Source organism: Patella vulgata, chromosome 4, assembly GCF_932274485.2.
Source record: "Patella vulgata chromosome 4, xgPatVulg1.2, whole genome shotgun sequence".
NCBI classification, from domain to species: Eukaryota; Metazoa; Mollusca; class Gastropoda; family Patellidae; genus Patella; species Patella vulgata.
The window spans coordinates 58,266,635-58,285,891 of NC_065882.2; the positions used below are offsets into that span (position 1 = coordinate 58,266,635).

A 19,257-nucleotide genomic window follows, 5' to 3' on the forward strand; every position below is an offset into this window, starting at 1 on the left:
GGCAGTTGGAATTCTATATAATTGCTGCCTGGGCAAAATTTCCCTCATAGCACACTGTATGGCATATGTCTGTCTTCATTAGCCCAGTTTAGGAGCAGAACAGTAGGACGTTAAACCCCATTTCATCTCCTCATAAATTGTAGACCAAAAAGATCATCAGCTTATTTAGTGGTGCGTCTCCAAATTAAATAACAGGAGTATTCTCCCTTGCACAGTTCGTGATACCGGAAATCATTTTGTGCCATAACAAGCTCAAGTCAAGAATGTGAAGTGAAAACAGAGGCCGAAACAATAACTGAGCAAAAATGTAAGTAGGCCTAAACTGTCAGACTTACATGTACCTGCTTGTTGCTCAATGCAAGGATAATATTAAAAAGTAAATAAGACATAGAACCTAGTCTGTGTACTACTAGTAGGTTCGTTTCCAACTTTTGGATTGGCATTTTTTTACTTCACAACCACAGTGATCCACCAGTGGCAGTAGGCCCAAAACTACAAGAATTAATAGGGTCTCTATTATTAAATTATAAGAAATAGATTAAATAATTTATCATTGTTGCTTCCTGCCTAATACCTCAATACTAAAATCAAAACAGTATTGAATGTAGGCTACCTGTACCGTATGGTTCAAATATGTGTTAAACCCAAGCTCCAGTAAGTAAAGTAATAATAGCCTATGCCATGGTGCTTTGTTCAACTATTTAATTTAACAGCAATGCCAGTAGTGATACCACTTTGCTTTGGAGAAGATTAATTATAATTTGTTCATGTTTTAAATTTGTTTTAATCACAAAAATGTAGTCTGACTTCGATCTGACTGTGATTAAAATTCAGTTTGAACAGACTAAATGCAAATGTCATAAAATGAGCATCAGCTGCGTGCAAACTTCGTTATGTATTTTTCAGTCCCATGAACATCATGTTAAAAAGCAAATTGATTAACTTTCGGTTTACTTTCACACACAGAGTTTAGTACAGGAGTAGGCTACCGTTGTTGTCTTTTATATGATAGTTACTAGAATGATTAATGTAGTCTTATAATAGTTATTAGAGAATGATTTAATTAAGCCTTCAGTAATCTTTAGGGCAGCTAGCGTACATGTCAGAGCCTTTTTTTTTTTTTTTTTTTTTTTTGTTTTCCTCACACACCCTCAAACCTATTTGGGAAATTCATCACAGATGCTATCCCATGCAAGAATTCCTTAGATAGTATCTAACTTGAAAGCTGAATCATTTACCTTTCCAAGGTTAGACATATCTACAACTTATTTATCGAAAGTTGTATTCAAAAATAGAATTGCCTAACCCCATGTAAGAATTCCTTATATAGTATAATAACTTGAGAAAGCTGAGTCTTTTACCTTTCCAAGGATAGACATATGTACAACTTATTTATCCAAAGTTGCATTCAAAAATAGAATTGTAGAAATGCCGTAACGATTATTGATATTTTTTAATTTATTTGCTAACTGTTTCTCACTTTATAAAGTTTTTAGGGGGGTTGGATAGCCGAATGGTTAGCACAAGCGCGCTGTATCATAAGGCCTGTCATTGAGTCAACTGGCGTGGTTTCGAATCCCCGATTGTACATGACAAGGAGTAGGGTCGCCTGTCCAACCTCGTGGGTTTTCTCCGGGTCCTCCGGTTTTTGCTCCCACTGCTAAAGACCCCTACACGCAAGTGAATTATTGAAATAAAATTAAACCATACGTTAGTCCTGAAATGACCTAGTTTGTGTTGAGTGGATGTTTCTCTCTTTCTCTCTCTCTCTCTCTCTCTTTATAAGGTTTTTAATAGAAACAACCCCATCAAATTCTTTTTGCACAGACTTTGTATAAGTCTGGACTGATATTTGGAAATTCCAAGCTGTATGTACACTTTACTTGTCTTTGAATTATGAGCATATCTCATAAATTATTTGTGTGAAATTGTTTTCCTACTTTTTTTTGTTTTCTTGGATTTTGAACTACATCATAGTGTTATAGAAATTTACAGAGTTTTAATAATCACTTGTAGCACTGCAAGAACCCACCAATCATCATTCATCTGCAGGAGTTCAATGATTTCTCTGAAATGAACAGGGACTGCCACCACCAGTACCATGTTTATTGCTAGGTCACATTGCTTAGCTTTGTGGTTACTGGTTGCATTCACTTAGTTTTGATTTTACTGTTCCCTGATCTTAGTTGAGAATTTTACTACTTTTATTCCCTTATGGTTTGGTATATTAAGCAACATGTGTAAGTTCTATTCTACATATCATTATTCAAATGCATACAGGCAAAATACAGAAGTTATGTACCTCAATTTTATTCGTCTTAACTTTTTTATCAAAAAAATGTATCTTTGCTATACATGTATTTTAATTTGCAGTGTATAAATGTATAAATAATAGTTAAGTTCCTCTACCATGAGTAATGTGAATGTAAGACTAGGTTTATCCCACAAATTGGATTACCTATGTCATATATACATTAGTATTCAATGTAAAGAAAATGCAGAGATAGTATTTTATGTGTATAATTATATAAAGGTGTAACAGTGGGATGGATTGTATCTATTGTAATAGAATATTGTTTGATAATAATATGTTTTTTATTGGATCATAGTGTTGTAGGTGTTTATATTCATAGTATATTATTGTCAGTGATCTTTATGCAGCGTAACTGTGTCAGGCAGTAAAGAGAAATTCTTTGCTTAGATATAACTGTGCTGAGATGTTCCTATGTCAAAATACATCCCCTTGCTTAATTGGATTTTACCTTTACCAATATGTATTAAAAAATTTAAAAGTCATTGATGATTAGTATTTCACTGTACTGGGATAATTGGGTTGGGGGAATAATTTAACATTTTCCTAAAGTGCTTGAAAACTAAGTTCATTGTATTTAAAAAATATGATTACTGAATTTTTAATCTCATTAAAAAGGAATTAGATAATCTTTCTTTGCTTTGTGTATTCTATGAAACAGCTATCAGGTGCCCAGGAACATCTTGGGTGTGGTTTAACCAATGTTTACTTCACTGGTTTTAGTGTTCCAAGAATGATGAATCTTTATTGTCACAGGTGCTAGCAAATCTGTTTTGATCGACTGATTGTTCAAAAAAAAAAAAGAAAAAAAAAATATTTACAAACTTTGAAATTCAAAGATTGAAAGTTTGTCATTCTTGTGTCTAATTTTTTTGTCCAGTGCAATTCAAATCTTTCTGAAATAAAATAATATTTTAAAACATAGTTATAAAGGGGAATCAAGGTAGAAAAAAATATTTGTATTAGTATTGGCCTTCATACATTGTAGTCACCAAGCCTGTTTTGTAGGTGAGCGTTTGTATGTCTACATTAAAGAAATCTTGTAGGCTGTTTAGGAGTGTTGCTTACTTACTGTGTTCTACACACATACCTGATGTTCAACAGTTGTATCTAGCCTACTGCTAGTGCTATGTGTTGGGTGGATGCTCTGAATCAGTAGGTCAAAAGTGAAAGGTTAGAGGTCAGTGTGCACCATATTTGGGATTGAAATCCAATCTACACTATGTAAGTATGGTGGCTGTGTTTTAGTGGTGTCTTTATTTCATGATTTAAAGTGGATTTATTTGGATTTTAAGGAATTATTTAGCAAGTAGGTGAAAGAAACGTATTGCTTTGTTTCAAGTGAAATATTTTGTTTAATGTTCTTGGTAAATGGTAGTTTTTCATGTGTACATGTATAGGCCTGTGATTTGAACATTTCTCCCAGCAGAGAGACCTATAAATAGATCAACCTGGTATTTTTGAGGCACAGTGTTTATGAATTTACTTGATTAAGAGTTTATTTAACAACTGTGAAATATTGAAAGATAATCTTGTAATTATGGATAGAATAGATATTTGTATATTTTGAAATGAATGTAATATCTTCTAATACAAATTCAAATAACTACAGGTTTTGGTCACTTCATGTACATGGGTTAACCTTTTAGTCATTTAATATCTTTTCGAATACCATTATATTGGTTTTGTGTTTGCATATTATTACTTATCATCATTTTATAAAATTTAATAAGCATAATCTAAATAAAATATCTATTGATGTTGGGCAGTGTTACCATACATTCTGACATAATTGTGTGAATGGTGAACTTTTTGAAATAGAAAATCCTATTATTGTTCTCTGAAGTTTAAAATTCACACAATGAAGCTTTTGTATCTGCTTATAATTTCCTCCAGATGCGCTCTTTCACTAATATAATACAGTACTCAAAGGCTCCTGTAGCCCTTCTTTAACTAACTAGGTGTAGCATTCATTTTGGATTATCAATATTCTGATCTTATTTATTCTGTGTTTGATTAAAACAAATACACTAAAAATATAAGCTTATTATTACTTTACACAATGTTGTGTTAACGATAGTATAATGTATTTATGGTACGTACATTTTTTGGAATTAAAAGAAGAAATAGGATGCCAAGGGGATGGTTCTACTTTAGTCATGCTTGTGATTAGTAATTTTTGTGTCATACATGAATTACACAGAATCAGTTATTTTTTATTGTACAGTACATACACCATACGTACTGTATATTACAAAACTCATTTTAACTGTAAGATATTTGAGAGTTCATGAAGTGGTTAATAACAGAAGAACTATTATAATTCTCATTGTCGATATCATATACAGAATCATTCTATAGATCCTGTCCTTTATTATTCCTCTGGGAGGCGGGACAGTAATTACACTATTTGCTTTGTAATATAATCTTTACACGGGTTATAAATGTACAGTACTTAGGTGAATCATTTTATTTTTCCTGGTGGTTGGAAGAGTCTTATTTTCAGATAAAGATAAGTTTTGGGATTGAATGATTAACCTACTTAAGCGAAAATATCATCGCTGTGCTTCCAAAATGAAGTACCTTTCAAGAGAGACAAGAAACTACCGGTATATAACAACAAATTCAATGAATGGATCGGTTACTGTATTACATTTGTTACAATCCATATAAGAATTATGTCCATGTATTAACTTAGTTCTTGGAAAACCATTGGATCTCTAAGAAACAGTTACACACTTTAAATCAGCATTTCTAATTGGTGTAGGTTTACAAGTTTTTTGGTGGAATATTTATTAGATTGTCTACAAAAGTCTAAGTTATGGGGTTTGTAAGTGCAGCAAGATACCTTTAAAACTGTACAGTAGCAGTAACTGTTTACAAACTCTGACATTTAAACATGTCAGTTAAAACTTGCCCTTTAAATTGGTCAATTAGTGATAATTTGGCTGTGATGTATATCCTTATTTTCTTTGGGTTAAATCTTTACAGAAGACATGGAGACAAATTGTGTATGGATAAGTCCCCCCTCCCCTCCCCACATAAAAAAAATGCTGTACAAATGCACAATGCATCTTCACGCAATTTGATTTCTTTTAATTCTAGCCCAGTTATGATCAGCATTTATGGTATTTTTAATTTTCAAGTACTCCAAGCAAAAAAGATCAAAGTAGTTAAGATGCAACACAAATAGGTTACAGCATTTAAACATTTTTGAACTAAACAATTTTGATGGTTAATGAGAGAAGATAAAGTTAAACTTCTACTGAAGATTAGTTGTTAAACTGGTTTATCAACATTTCACTATCATAATAAGTATATTTAATGTTTCTTGTTTTACCTGTTGCAAGTGTCCAGGTAATGTACAGGTATAAGCTTATGACATTATATATACCTGGAATAAGCTTACAGACAAAAATAATGTTGAATTCGTAACACCTGAATGAAACATCCAGATTCTAAGAAGTTATTTTTTTTTTCAGTCATTTGACTGTTCCATTTAAACATACATCATGCAAGAGCTAAATCTGCCTATTGTAGGTCTTTCTTTAGGCCTGAAATGTTATATAAACTATTAATTAGACATTGATTAACGTATCCAGACCATAATCAACTCTCGATGTGAACGCTAGCCTGCGATATTTGTTGGATTATGATCCGATTTGCTGCACAACTTTCCTTCTCGATTTAACGATTAAATGAATAATCAAGACTATGATTTTTGTCGTACCGACTTTAGTAATTATGACCGAGGTTATGCGGAACTTTTGACTGAAATTTTCAGCAAATTGCCTTTACATTATCTAGTTTTTAACTATTATAGTGAGAACTGCCAACTCGTTATCTAATCTCCCATAATGTATCTTTAATTAGTAATTAGTAATAAGATAGAAACAAACATCATATTGTTCAAACTGGTTCTATTAATTAATTACGTATCGAAATGGCTACAATCTTAATTTGGATATAGAAGGTTGAAGTGAATTGAATGATGTGTTTTAATTTGCATAAAAGAAGGAATTTTATAGGAAATGCATTGCTATGGTATACTTTAGCTGTGTTTTAGTCATGTTAAAATTAGACACTCCTCTAAACAGCAGGAAATATTTAGGTACATGTACAACAACAAAGATTGTTAGACTTGGGTTATTTTGGCAGTTTGCCTAATTTTGAACATTTATACATTTTATTCATTCTTAAATTGTGAGATTATTATTTGATGTGAATGTTTATTAATGTAATATTAAGTAGAATTCATCTGATCTATTAATTAGATACCAAAAAATCCCTTTTTTAACACAATAACTACTTGTTATTTTTATGGAATCTTCTTAAATGTACGCAAATAATGTTTGCTGATAAAATAAATCTGTGGGGGAGCGGACACGTCAATATAATGTTAATTTTTTGGAGTCTGATAATTGATATTGAATATTGAAATTAAATACCTTTGTCTAACAATGTTACAGAAATTTATTCATTATTAAAATAGTTGATTATGTAGAATTGATTGATATTCGTCATCACAGATATTGATTTAAACATGTTCTGTACTGTATTACTTCATGTAACTGTTGTTTTGTTGAAGTATCTCTGGTTGTGGCCATCTGGTTTTCTAATTAATGAGGAATCTATTCTATACACAGCAGTAGTCTGTCTGCCAGGGAAAACCTTTCAGTCTAAATTCAGATCCCTGTCACTTCTAATTTTGTCTCCAATGCAACTTTATCTTCTGTAAATTTGGAAAATACACCATACTTGCATATCGTGCTTTATTGTAAGAACCTGAATAATAAAAAGTGAACTTTGAGTTAGTAGAATGTCATTGATGCCAGTGAAAAATTAGTCAATCTTGGCTAATTCAAAATTTATCATGACATGATTAAATTTAAGAAGCAATTAGTTCATTTATTTTTTGTTGCTAATTTAAATATCACCATGAAAGAAACTATACACATGAAAGATTTTGAATAGTGTAACTTCATAATAATCAACTTTTATTATTTTTTCAGAAGAAATTGGAGTGACAAGTACAAACAAGTAGAATGTTGCCATCAGCCATTTTGTTGGCTTTGGCCGTTTGTGGACAACTAGTAGTTGGATATAATCCTCGGCTTGCTACAACCCAATGTTGCCGATGTACAGATTTACAGCCAGATAATGCACCTATAACCTCTGAACCCCAACGCCTACCTTCACCTTTTCATATTACAGTCAACAGGCGCCATTATAATCCTGGTGAAGAAGTTCAGTGTAAGAAAATAAAATTGAATACTTTGTGCAATAAAGTAAAGTCAAAATTTATTTTAAATGCATTTTCATGGAAGCCCTTCTACTTGTAATGTTTAGTTTTGATTTTGTCTGTAGTTAAAAATAGTCTACATAAATGTATAAATATGCTGGCAACAAAATTTGATATAAAGACTACAAGAATTGTATCAATATGACAGTTATGTGATCAACACTGTAAGTTACAGTCACCTGTCCCACCTCGTGGGTTTTCTCCGGGTCTTCAGGTTTCCTCCCACTGCTAATGACCCCTACGCGCAAGCGAATTATTGAAATAAAATTGAACATGTGTTAGTTCCGAAATGACCTAGTTTGTGTCGAGTGGACGTTAAACCCCATTTCTTTCTCTCTCTCTGTAAGTTACAGACGGACAAGGGTAGAAATAGTATTCTGAGAATTGTATCAAATAGTATGTGATCGACACTGTAAGTGGTAAAAAGATTATTCTGACTAAGTGAAAATTAATTACTGTGTTTTTCATAGCTTTTGTAATTCTTTAAAATTTAAATTCAAGTAATTCTTAAGGAGCATAAGACCAATAACATTGACCAACTTAAACCATTGTAACTGGTATTTTTACAGTAAATTTAACAGCTGACCCTGGTAATGTTTTCCGTTCATTTGTTGTGGTGGCCTACCGAGCACTTGACGCATCAAATACCAAGGAACCAGTTGCAGTTGGTAGTTTTACCTTATTAGGAAATATTTTGGTGGAAGAAGATTGTCTTAGTCCTAAGGGTGTATGTATATTTTACTTCTTATTAGGTCCTTGAGTTGTTTGGATTCACTGATCATGAGATGCAAGTTTCTGGAGCAACTTTCCAGAAGGATAGACTTACCATCTGTTCACTGCCAGTACATACGAGTGCGACTTGGATCACTTTTTCCACAGGATGTATATGTATGTAGTGAGGTGAAGAGGCCCAATACAAGCTGTGTGTTTGATATCACTATTATACCCAACTAGGAGGTACCCTGCCCAATGCTAAAGTACCGACCATGCATTCAAGTTAAAGATATATACCAAATGAACAAAAGTCCAAAATATAGTATTTAGATTTATTTAAGCCTCTATAGTATTTACTGCATGATTTTAATTTTGTTATTATTTTATGATTACAGAAAGCTCTACGGTCAAATGATGGTTCTGCTAAATCATTAGTAAAACTAGTATGGATTGGTGAGGAATATTATGGTCATATTCAATTCCGTGCTACATTTATTGTTGATGATGAAGTATATTGGGTTAGAGAGAAATCTCTGATCATCAAAGATCCTACAGCTCCACCAATGCCTGTTCAACGATCACCTCCTAGGGTAAGTTTAATCCATAGTATTGGTAAGCTAATACATAACATACCAGTATACATTTCCCAGCTTTCAATATCACTATACTACAAAATCAACTTTTAAAAAGAAAATTAGTTGGACATGTACATGTAGATAAACCTGTAATAAGGATAAGGATATATTAGTTCAGCGTCACAAATTTACAATTATAAATTATACAAATTAAATCTGGTTCAGATAGTAGGAGAGCTCAATCTCTATCTTTATTGTATAGTTGTTGGTTTGACATCTCCCTGTTTGTGATCAATATAAGCTATGGTAGTATTGGTAGGAATGATTAAAAACTTTAGGTCCTGCCTTTAGCGGGGCTGGGGTATTCCACACCGTTTAGGCATTTTGAATTTTAGGGAAGACAAAAAGCATTATGCATAATATATTAAAGAGGTCCAGCAGAGGTCATATTTCAGACTACATATAAGTTCAACAGATTCTTTAAATTTGAATGTCTTTGAAATAGTTACTTCCTCGCTATAATCTACTTGTAAATGTAGTTTCTATTTGGTATCTTTAACTGATGTTAACATGGAATTACAATTACCCCTATATGTACAAACCAAGGAACAGTTTTATTTGTCTCAGATGCATATTAAAGTGTGTTTTATGTGTCTTGGATACTTATTAAAGTATTTATGTGTCTCGGATACTTATTAAAGTGTTTTATTTTAGGTTATTGATCCTATTAACACTGCTGAATGTGGTAATAAGAAAGGGTGTTATCGTGTACCTGAAGGATGTTGGGAACCCTACTGTGAATATATCGCTACATGGAAGGATATGGGACAAATTGTATTATTTGAATGGAGTGCTATAACGGAGGGATTAGAAGATCGTTATGTTGCTATTGGTTTCTCTAATGATACCTACATGGTGAGTTGATGTACATGACCATTTGTACAACCTTATTCAATCCTCCATATTGGTCCAATCTTGTGGGTTACCTCCCATAGCTAAAGACCCCTATGCGCAAGCAAAATGATCTATTTGGTGTCGAGTAGACATTAAACTCCATTTCTCCCTCTCTCCTCCATATTGATAAATATGATGCCATAAATATGGACCTCCGATAATAAATAAGTCAAAATCTCAAGTTGAAATAGATTGTGAATATCTAGATCATTATAATTAGCTAGTAGATTTACCTTAGCTATGACATGCAGGACAGAACCCACTGTTTCTTTTTATGTAGGCATTGCCAATTTAATATTTTGATTATCTGCATTAAATTGATCTTGAAATTTCCATCATTTGCTTGCACTAACTATACAGTAGGACTGTGTCACTACCTATATTGGGAGGAATACTGACCTCTACCTGAAGCAAGCCATAAATCCAATATATATAGCTCAATTCACTACGTTGATGAACCATTGTATTAATAAATAGATACTTTTATATTCCCCCATTTGATAACAAATAATTTATATTTTAAAGGGAGATGATTCTGTTATGGAATGTGTACATAATTCATTCACTGAAAGAACAGAAGTTTTTATGTCTTACAATTATGGTTCACCCAACAAAAATGTTAGATTACCAAATGTAAGTATATTTTGGTATAATAATATACTTGTTCATTTTGTCTGTTTTTAATCTAAACTACATGTCTTTTGTTACGTTTGATTTTGTTGAATTCAATTTAAACTCCATACCAATTATCACAATGATACTATTTTAGGCAAGTGTGACCACGTTATTTCTGGTCTTATAAAATTAAGGCTGAGTCCAAGTAACTTCTATGTGATTTATTAAACATAGATAAATCAACAAATATTTACAAGAAAGAGAGAGATCCGATCCGTTCTAAACTATAGCTCACTCTATGTTTGAAATACAATTCTACAAAATATATAAAAGACAATTATGACACATTGACAATTAACTATAAAATATTGCTTCTAAGTTGAAATCTAAAACAATAGTTCGTTTTATAGTTCGTTTGGTTAATGACCAATACTTAATCCCTCCATTGTTTAGACTCTAATGCTTCGTCTAAATTATATCTGACGTAATAGCCAGTGGCTGGTTTAATAAGGTTCTATAACCCAGGGGCCAGTTTTTAATATATAGAAATCATATGACTTAGTCGGTCATACAAGATTCATCATTGTACCATACATGATACCCAAGAATGTCTAAACTTGATAAATTATTCATTAAAGATATTTAATTTGAACAAATGACATTACTTACTCTTGTGATTTATTTAATTTATTTGTTTTATATTTTGTGTCCTTAGCCAAAAGTTGGTATTGTAAAGGAAGAGGGATCTTTATATAATCAACGTGTAAGATGCCGTGCATGGAGAGAGAAATTCCCTACTGGTGATTCTAGAGTGAATGATTTAACGGGTCAATCATGGCATATGATGATAGCTAGAGGTGCTGCCAGACGAGGTAATTAATGTTGGTATTATATAGAGTTACTCCCTGTTAGCCCCCCTGACTTCATTATTGTCCCCCGCCTTTCGAAGAAAGCAGGGGACTATTAAAATGGGTTCGTCCGTCTGTCTGTCTGTCCGTCTGTCCGTCCGTCTGTCTGTCCGTCACACTTTTTGGGACACAATAACTCTCTTCCTAATTGAGCTAGAATGTTCAAACTTGGTGTATGTGTTTATTAGGTCAATGCCTTGATGGAGTTCGAAGATGAGCATTTTCCGCTTAGGGTAAGCAGAGATAAGCAATTTGATTGGTTGATGCTTTGGGACACGATAACTCTCTTCCTAATTGGGCTAGAATGTTCAAACTTGGTGTATGTGTTGATTAGGTCAATGCCTTGATGGAGTTCGAAGATGAGCATTTTCCGCTTAGGGTAAGCAGAGATTGATGCTTTGGGACACGATAACTTTTAATTGAGCTAGAATGTTCAAACTTGGTGTATGTGTTTATTAGGTCAATGCCTTGTTTATTTTGATTCTATCTGATAGAGAGTGATGAAACTTAATGTATACTTAATAATCAGTTTGATTGCTGGATACTTTTGAAAAAGATAAACATGCAATTAATTAATATATGTCATCTATTTATTTCGGGATTTCAGCGGGGGACATCAGCCTCACTGTTGGCTTGTTAGTTTTATAGTTGACATATTGATTGAATATTTACTGTTGCTGATTTTCATCTACAGCTGTTAGCAGCTTAACCCATTCTAGAATGTACTAAAATTGATTATTTCAAATGAATATTTAATTAAGAAAACAATATTGAAATATCTGCAGTGGATGCTTGAATGTTGTCATATTTTCAATTCATCATATCTTTGTAAATACTGAATAATGACATTGAACCATATTTGAACTGATATTCCATTGATGAATTCAGCTTTCACAATAATGTATTTTGCTGGGGATTCAAAATCCCTCAAATTACGATCCGAGACTATGATAGTGTCTTGTAATCAATGTGTACAGAGTTATTTCCCTTTAGTCTTCAGTTATGAAATTGTTCTTTTTGAAATAACTGCATCATGAAATCAATGCATTAAAGAAAATAAAGCATTAATTTTTTGCATTATGTTTGTATATTTCATGTCATGTAAATTTATTGTATTTATTCCATTTTATAATCTTTAATGAAAACTGATAGACATGTATTTTTTTATTGTGTTCAAGGTGTATTACAGAGACATGGAGCTGGTGCCGGTGCCATCCCAGCTGTTTCACCTGAAAAAATCAGCATGCAGAGAAAATCTAATATTGGTGGTCGTGCTAGTTATCCTTTAGTTAAAGCTCATGGTATGTTTGATTTATTTTCAAGTTTTATCACAACATTGTTTCAAAATCCAGTGTAAGTTTAAAGTGATGAAAATTAAGTGTTATGATTATTAAATATACTGTATATTATGTTTATATTTGAATTTCAGCGTGTTTAATGTTCTTGGCCTGGGTATTTTTTGGATCTATTGCTGTTCTTATGACTAAATACTTTAAAAACATGTGGCCTAATAGACGTTTCTATGAGCAAAGATATTGGTTTGTTGTAAGTTTTTATTTGTACATAATTTTCTTTTAAAAATGTCTTTATGTGGTCAAAATTTGCAAAGACATAGCTTACTTAGATTTAAGGCAGCAATGCATTAAGTAACTTTTCGCTTTAGAATAACATTGATATCTTATTCTGTTAACTTACAAGTATATCAGTAGCATAATGGGCATAAAGCTAATATTAGTAAAAGTAGAATTAAATCAAGTCCTGTAACTTTTGATATGTGATAATATAATAATCTATATTGTTTGATCAAGAATTATCTGTAGTCCATGAAAAGCATAAAAATCAAGCCCAGCTTACATGGTTTCGATGACAGGGATATAGGTCTGTACAGCTCCGAATTTCAGTCAGCTTTCTCCATATAAGTAGCTAATAGATCCTTGCAAAATAAATATCAAGACCTCAGATCTGTATGTCTACAAGGTTTTGGTGACCTGTGCAACTTCTTCAAATGAAAATATTATGCTGCTCCCAATATCAGTTGCCCATACCAATAACAAAGCTTTGGCTATGCTCCTGAGAATCGATGAATGTCCTTCAATTATTAAATTTGATGTTTCTATTTTTCAGGCTCATTTTAATTTTATGGCCATGTGTTTCTTGTTGACTGTTATTGGTTTTATACTTATATTTATTGAAGCTGATGGATATAGTGAGGTATTTATTATACAATGTTTTTATTCAGTCTGTTGATGAAAATATTATTGTCCTATATGGCAATTTAAAAAAACACTTTGTAAACCATATTTTACTTGTTTTTACATAGAAAATCTATAAACTTTATTTGTATTGTTTCAAGGTTAAATTTAGTTTCTAAGCCATACATTTTATACCTTTTACGTATAAACTAAGGTTAGAATAAACAGTTTTCATTGTTGAAAAATTATAATTTGTATGTTATTTTATTTCAGTTCCCTGATTTACCCCAACGAGCTCATCCTATTTTGGGTATAATCATCTTTATCTGTGTTCTGATCAATGTAAGTAATAAAATTACGATAGGACTACAATATATTGTAGTTGTTGGGTTACGCCAACAGTTTGAGTATAAAATTATCCCTGTATTTATTGAAACCTGCCAAATAGTTAAAAACAGAATGGCCGGTGTTTAGCAAAAAGAAAGATTATGTATTTCTCAATTAAGAATTTACTGTTTATATGAAACAGAAAATCATTACTTGTAAGTTTGATATATTTAATTTTACTTGCAGCCTATCTTGGCATTGATCCGACCTGATGAAGAAAATAGATGTCGTCCAGTCTTCAACTGGTTCCACTGGGCTTTTGGAACTATTGCATTTGTTCTGATGAGTAAGTTGACATTTACCAAGAGTATAAATAGATATATGCAGTGTTTGTTGAAAATTTAAACAAAGCAAAAAATCTACTCTCTGAATCTCATGATTATGAAAAACAAACATAAACTTCAATAATATAAAGAAAAAATGAGTTAATTTGCGAAATTAGCAAAATTTGTAGTATCAGTACCCGGTAGGTCAAGCGTCTGAAAGACTAGCCAAATATTACCAAATATCTCCCAATACATTGTACTAGGTGATTAGGGGAGATAATTCGAGTAGCGATACATTGACAATCATATTTGTCATACTTTTTTTTATGTTTTCCATGAATTAACTCAAATTGTTTTATATAATTCAAGTTTATGTTAGTTTTTCACAATAATGAGGTAGTATGTGGTGATATATAATTAGTATTGAGTGGTTTTGGAGTGCAGTAAGTGAGTTGTGTCCGACAAATTATAGCGATAATTATTGTATTAAACATTTTATTTATTGTTTTAGTACCTCAGATATTTATTGGTATGGATTTTGGTAAAGCTATGGTACCATGGTGGGCTACATGGATTGTAATGTTGTGGGCATTATGTCATATTATTATAGAACTAAGTCTCGAGGTACATCAGTGTTGTACACACAAGAAGAATAAAGGTGAGTGATGAACATCTTGATGCAATCTTATTATCTTAATATGATCTTTAAGAAGTTTGTGTTGAATAGACATGTGCTGACTGGTGCTTTAACCCATGAATAAGTGTTTCAGAAATACTTCTAACAGACTAGGTAACATCTATGAAAGTAGTTTTATTTCCATGTACAACTGTATAGTCCAACAGAATTTTAAAATCCGAACCAAATGAAGATTTATTATCTATAATTCTTATGAATAAGTGTTTCAGAAATACTTCTAACAGACTAGGTAACATCTATGAAAGTAGTTTTATTTCCATGTACAACTGTATAGTCCAACAGAATTTTAAAATCCGAACCAAATGAAGATTTATTATCTATAATTCTTATTTACTGTTTTTTGTTTGATGTTTTATAGAGAGAAGAAAGAAGTATGAACACCAGAAAAGAGAAAATCCTAAACTTTACATACCAGAACCAGAACCTGCTGTAAGTACAAATATTCTGTCAATTTTATTTTCATAAGGATATGATGACTACAATACATTAATCACTTACTGGTATATATTGGAAATATATATTTAAATGATATATACTGGTACTAGAAACTTAATTCATAGTAATAAATATACCATTGCAAGGCAACAAAAATGCAATCAAAAGTTGATTTCTTAAAATGCAAAAATTATGACTTGTAGAGTGTTTACAAGAATTGGAGACAGATAAATTGACAGGGATGGCAATAATATATATCCATTTTTATATATTCCAACTGAAAATATGGATGTACAAAAAAAACCCAAAAAACTTAGCAAAGTTGACTAAAGGTCTGATCATCATTTGAATGATTATAAACCATGTAAATACAATTTTGAACCTGTCCTACATAGCATTCTCAGTTAATTATTCTGTATATTATTTTACAGGGTCGAAGATTCAAGAGATTTATGTTATTTCTACATGTAGTTATAACCAGTATTGTTACTTTAATAATGATCATCGTATTCGCTGTAGCATAAACAACAACTAGACCATCTTAACAAAAACAAGCTTCAACAAGGATAACAAATTTGATGCATATATTGAACAAGAAATATGTTTGGTGAAGTATTTCTGAAACTGCATAATGTTAAAATGAAAGACAATTTCAAATGGAAGTAGTTTTGGAATGGTTACATGTAAAAGCGAAACGTTCTTTGAAAGAAATCATGGATGATTGTTGAAGCCTATAAAGCACAACTTTGTTTATAATAATACTAAGATATAATTGACCAGATATATGAATATATTTTGAATATTTATGCTCCATTTAAAAAATAAGGTGTTGCTGACATTTAATTGCTACTTATGTCTATAAATATCCTACAGTTACTCTAAATCATGAAATAATTGCGTCAGTTATTCTATGACCGTCTGGAGTGGACATAAAATTTGTTGCTAAAATCGAAGTACATCAGAAAATTAAAATAACATCACAGTCACTCCAAATTTACACATTAAAGTTTATATGGTAACCTGCTTCTGTGGTATAAATAAATAAGGAGCAAGATCTAAAAAGTCTCATACAAATGCACTCTATAAACTTTACATTTCGAAGGAGCTCTGTGTGGATCAGTACTTTAAATATAGACAAGTATGTTAATATGAGAATTGATAGAGTGCTCTATAGGTAATGCTTTATTTGTATTATATTTTGTATTATATATATTTGCTGAATAATTAGTGTAACTGATTATATGACCTGATTTTTGATACTCAGAATAGAAGTATGTAGATAAACATAGAGAAATAATTAAAACAAGTGATTATGTTTTCTTCTGACTTATCTTAGAAACTAGAGTTCTCTTTCCTTGGTTTGAAGACAATGGGGATACTCGATTGAACATTCCAGAATTGAATTCTCTGAACTTCAGGAATAGTGACAATCAAGTTAAATAGGGGAGTTTTGGATGAACTGAATGCTCAAACAACCATGATAGTTGATGTTATTCTTCGTGTTTAATCACATCACGATTCTGCTGATCTACTGTGACAGGATCAGATTTCATGTCACTTGATTGCAATTCTGTCGAATCGGAATGTTCTGGATTAACAATCAAGCATCCCCTATCAAATAGTGGATCAAACATTATTTACAACTTGTAGAGTGGTAGTTACAACCAATAATGATTCCGCATAAGGACCAACTAAATAATGTGTCTGGATCTCTCATCTATTTAAATAAATCGCTTAAAGATCTGAAGGAATCATGTAAAAGTCGGGGATTTGCGGAGTCATGTAAAAACATTTACTGTATGAATAATGTAAATTATCTTCTAAAAAAGGAAGTGAACTAGTTTCTATGAAAGCCATTTGATTTGGGATTTCCCCAATTTATTCTCTAATAATAGCCTCGGTCTAATGGGATAATGTTGTATTATATTGATTGATATTAATTATATTTTTAATTAAAGCATGTTAAGATTGTACGTTTGTAGTTACACCTGTAGTTAATCCTATCTACCCTTGTTAGTGGAACTAGTGGATTTTTTTTTTATAAATTTTATATCTAGAGTTCTCTCTTTGTATTTATTAATGATTGTATTATATTGTTTTTTTTTTTTAACCTTAGCCTAGGATAGAAAACAAATGTCTTGTCAGCTGTCAGAAATCAGTAGACATTTGTATGCTCTCAACTGTAAAAATAATAATAATGTGCTTAGTTAAATTAAGATATTTTTACATTTACCTATTCAATGCATTTATACATCCATGTTGCTGTAGTTTGCTTTTAGTGGTTAAAATATGTGTTATTATGCGCTGTTATATTGTCATATTTAAAAGCATAATATATTCCTAGCTGATTCAAACTTGATACATGTCTCTAGAAAGAATTTTTTTTTAAAATACTAATAAAAGAATTGTGAAATATGATGTGGCTAACTATATAAGTCGACAGTACAATGATGTTGTTTAGATGTAGAAAATTATCAATTCTACTAATCCTATTTTAAATGCTGTTTTATTATTGACAACTATACATAATGAATATAAGCAATTTATTATATCTTAGAATCTCAAATATTTTAATGTGATGTACATTCTTTAAAAATATTATTTATGTTATTTTTCTGTGTGCTTTTTAAAATAATATATTATTTAATTATCATTAAATATACATTGTACAATTTGTTTTTCCCTCCAATTCAAAAACTTACTGAAACTTGTGTTCCAAAATTTATTGTCTCAGATTTTTCTTTTCACATTTGGATGTTTTCTGTAGTGTTTGTTTCTCTTAAAAAAAAGAATTATTTATATTAGAGATACTATAGATTTCCACATTGATATCTTTATTCATATTTATATTGGTGCTATGATCTAGAAGACCAGATTTGAAATATACAGTAAATTTCATTTTATGAATTGTTAATAAATAAACAGCTATTAAAGGCATAAGTTCTTTATTTATCAGCTAACGTCCAATGTACCCACACTTGCCTTAATGTAGAACACTGTCTTTATATTTATCATTTCATTTATGCTTTTTACAATAAATACTTAAAAGAATACTTTTGAAAAAAGATAAATCTACTCTTTGAAATGGGAAATTTCCAGTCCTCATTTTGGAATGCAAAATGATTATCAAGATTATAATTGAAATATATTACCCAGTTGCCTCTGTAGACAAAATATTTTCTATTAATACACTGATAATTAAAATATATCTCGTTGATTTGAAATTATCCAGAGATGTTAATTTACTGATATTTGATCAATTCAGTGGAAGAGGTTATAAAAAAGATTTACCGGTTAGCATCAGTCTAGGAAGGCATGGGATGGAATTTTCTTACAATTGCACTGCCATACTCACTTTTTATCTTTTTGGGAAAAACAGTTGTAACATAAGTTACATGTTAACAATTTTTTACAATTGTAATTTAAAAATATGAATTTCAAACAAATTTTTTTTTTTGTACATTTTAATAATATTAATTAGCAAGTCTTTCTGAATCTTTTAAATAAACACATTTTTAACTTTTAACATAAATATCTGTTGTTGTTTTTTTATTCAACTGTAAATAAATAGCAGTATTGACTGAAAGTGTATGGACCTGTGATAATCGACCTGAATCAGATTCAGAGATTTTTTTACAAATTTCCAGGAAGGAGTTGGGCAGTGCTCATATCAATATTTGATATTGATAACATTTTTTGTTATAAACAATTTTGAATTCTGATTGAAAAATATATTACAAAATGTACTGATTTTCTCTTACATATATTACTTCTTCATACTATTTACTGGGCTAATTCAGATAAATGCATGGAAAAGCTACATGTATCATTGAAATATAACCATAACTTCTATGTCTCCGAATTTATTTCGGTTTATTATATAAAAGCAATTCCCTATTTT

The 19,257-nt window shown here is 31.1% G+C and overlaps 1 protein-coding gene across 3 annotated transcripts; it reads left to right on the plus strand.

Annotated features, from left to right (window-relative positions):
- Positions 1 to 214: 214 nt before the first annotated feature.
- On the plus strand, positions 215 to 18,888 carry LOC126817809 (ferric-chelate reductase 1). 3 transcript variants are annotated; one of them, XM_050544966.1, is made up of 15 exons: positions 215 to 307; positions 7,324 to 7,564; positions 8,183 to 8,340; positions 8,723 to 8,917; positions 9,617 to 9,817; positions 10,382 to 10,489; positions 11,187 to 11,343; positions 12,558 to 12,680; positions 12,809 to 12,924; positions 13,504 to 13,590; positions 13,845 to 13,913; positions 14,145 to 14,244; positions 14,736 to 14,882; positions 15,280 to 15,350; positions 15,788 to 18,888. In XM_050544966.1, the coding sequence occupies exons 2-15, from the start codon at positions 7,357 to 7,359 to the stop codon at positions 15,878 to 15,880; spliced, it is 1,833 nt and encodes a 610-aa protein (XP_050400923.1). In that variant the 5' UTR covers positions 215 to 307; positions 7,324 to 7,356; the 3' UTR covers positions 15,881 to 18,888. The 3 variants fall into 3 exon arrangements, with proteins under 3 accessions (XP_050400923.1, XP_050400921.1, XP_050400922.1); XM_050544964.2 differs by lacking the exon at positions 215 to 307 and adding an exon at positions 3,379 to 3,535; XM_050544965.2 differs by lacking the exon at positions 215 to 307 and adding an exon at positions 3,504 to 3,620.
- The last annotated feature ends 369 nt before the right edge of the window (positions 18,889 to 19,257 follow it).

Coding starts and splice junctions, on each gene's coding strand:
- LOC126817809 (XM_050544966.1), top strand. CDS start 7,357: ATGTTGCCATCAGCCATTTTGTTGGCTTTGGCCGTTTGTGGACAACTA. Junction 8,918..9,616: donor TTCAACGATCACCTCCTAGG/GTAAGTTTAATC, acceptor GTTTTATTTTAG/GTTATTGATCCTATTAACAC. Junction 10,490..11,186: donor AAAATGTTAGATTACCAAAT/GTAAGTATATTT, acceptor TTGTGTCCTTAG/CCAAAAGTTGGTATTGTAAA.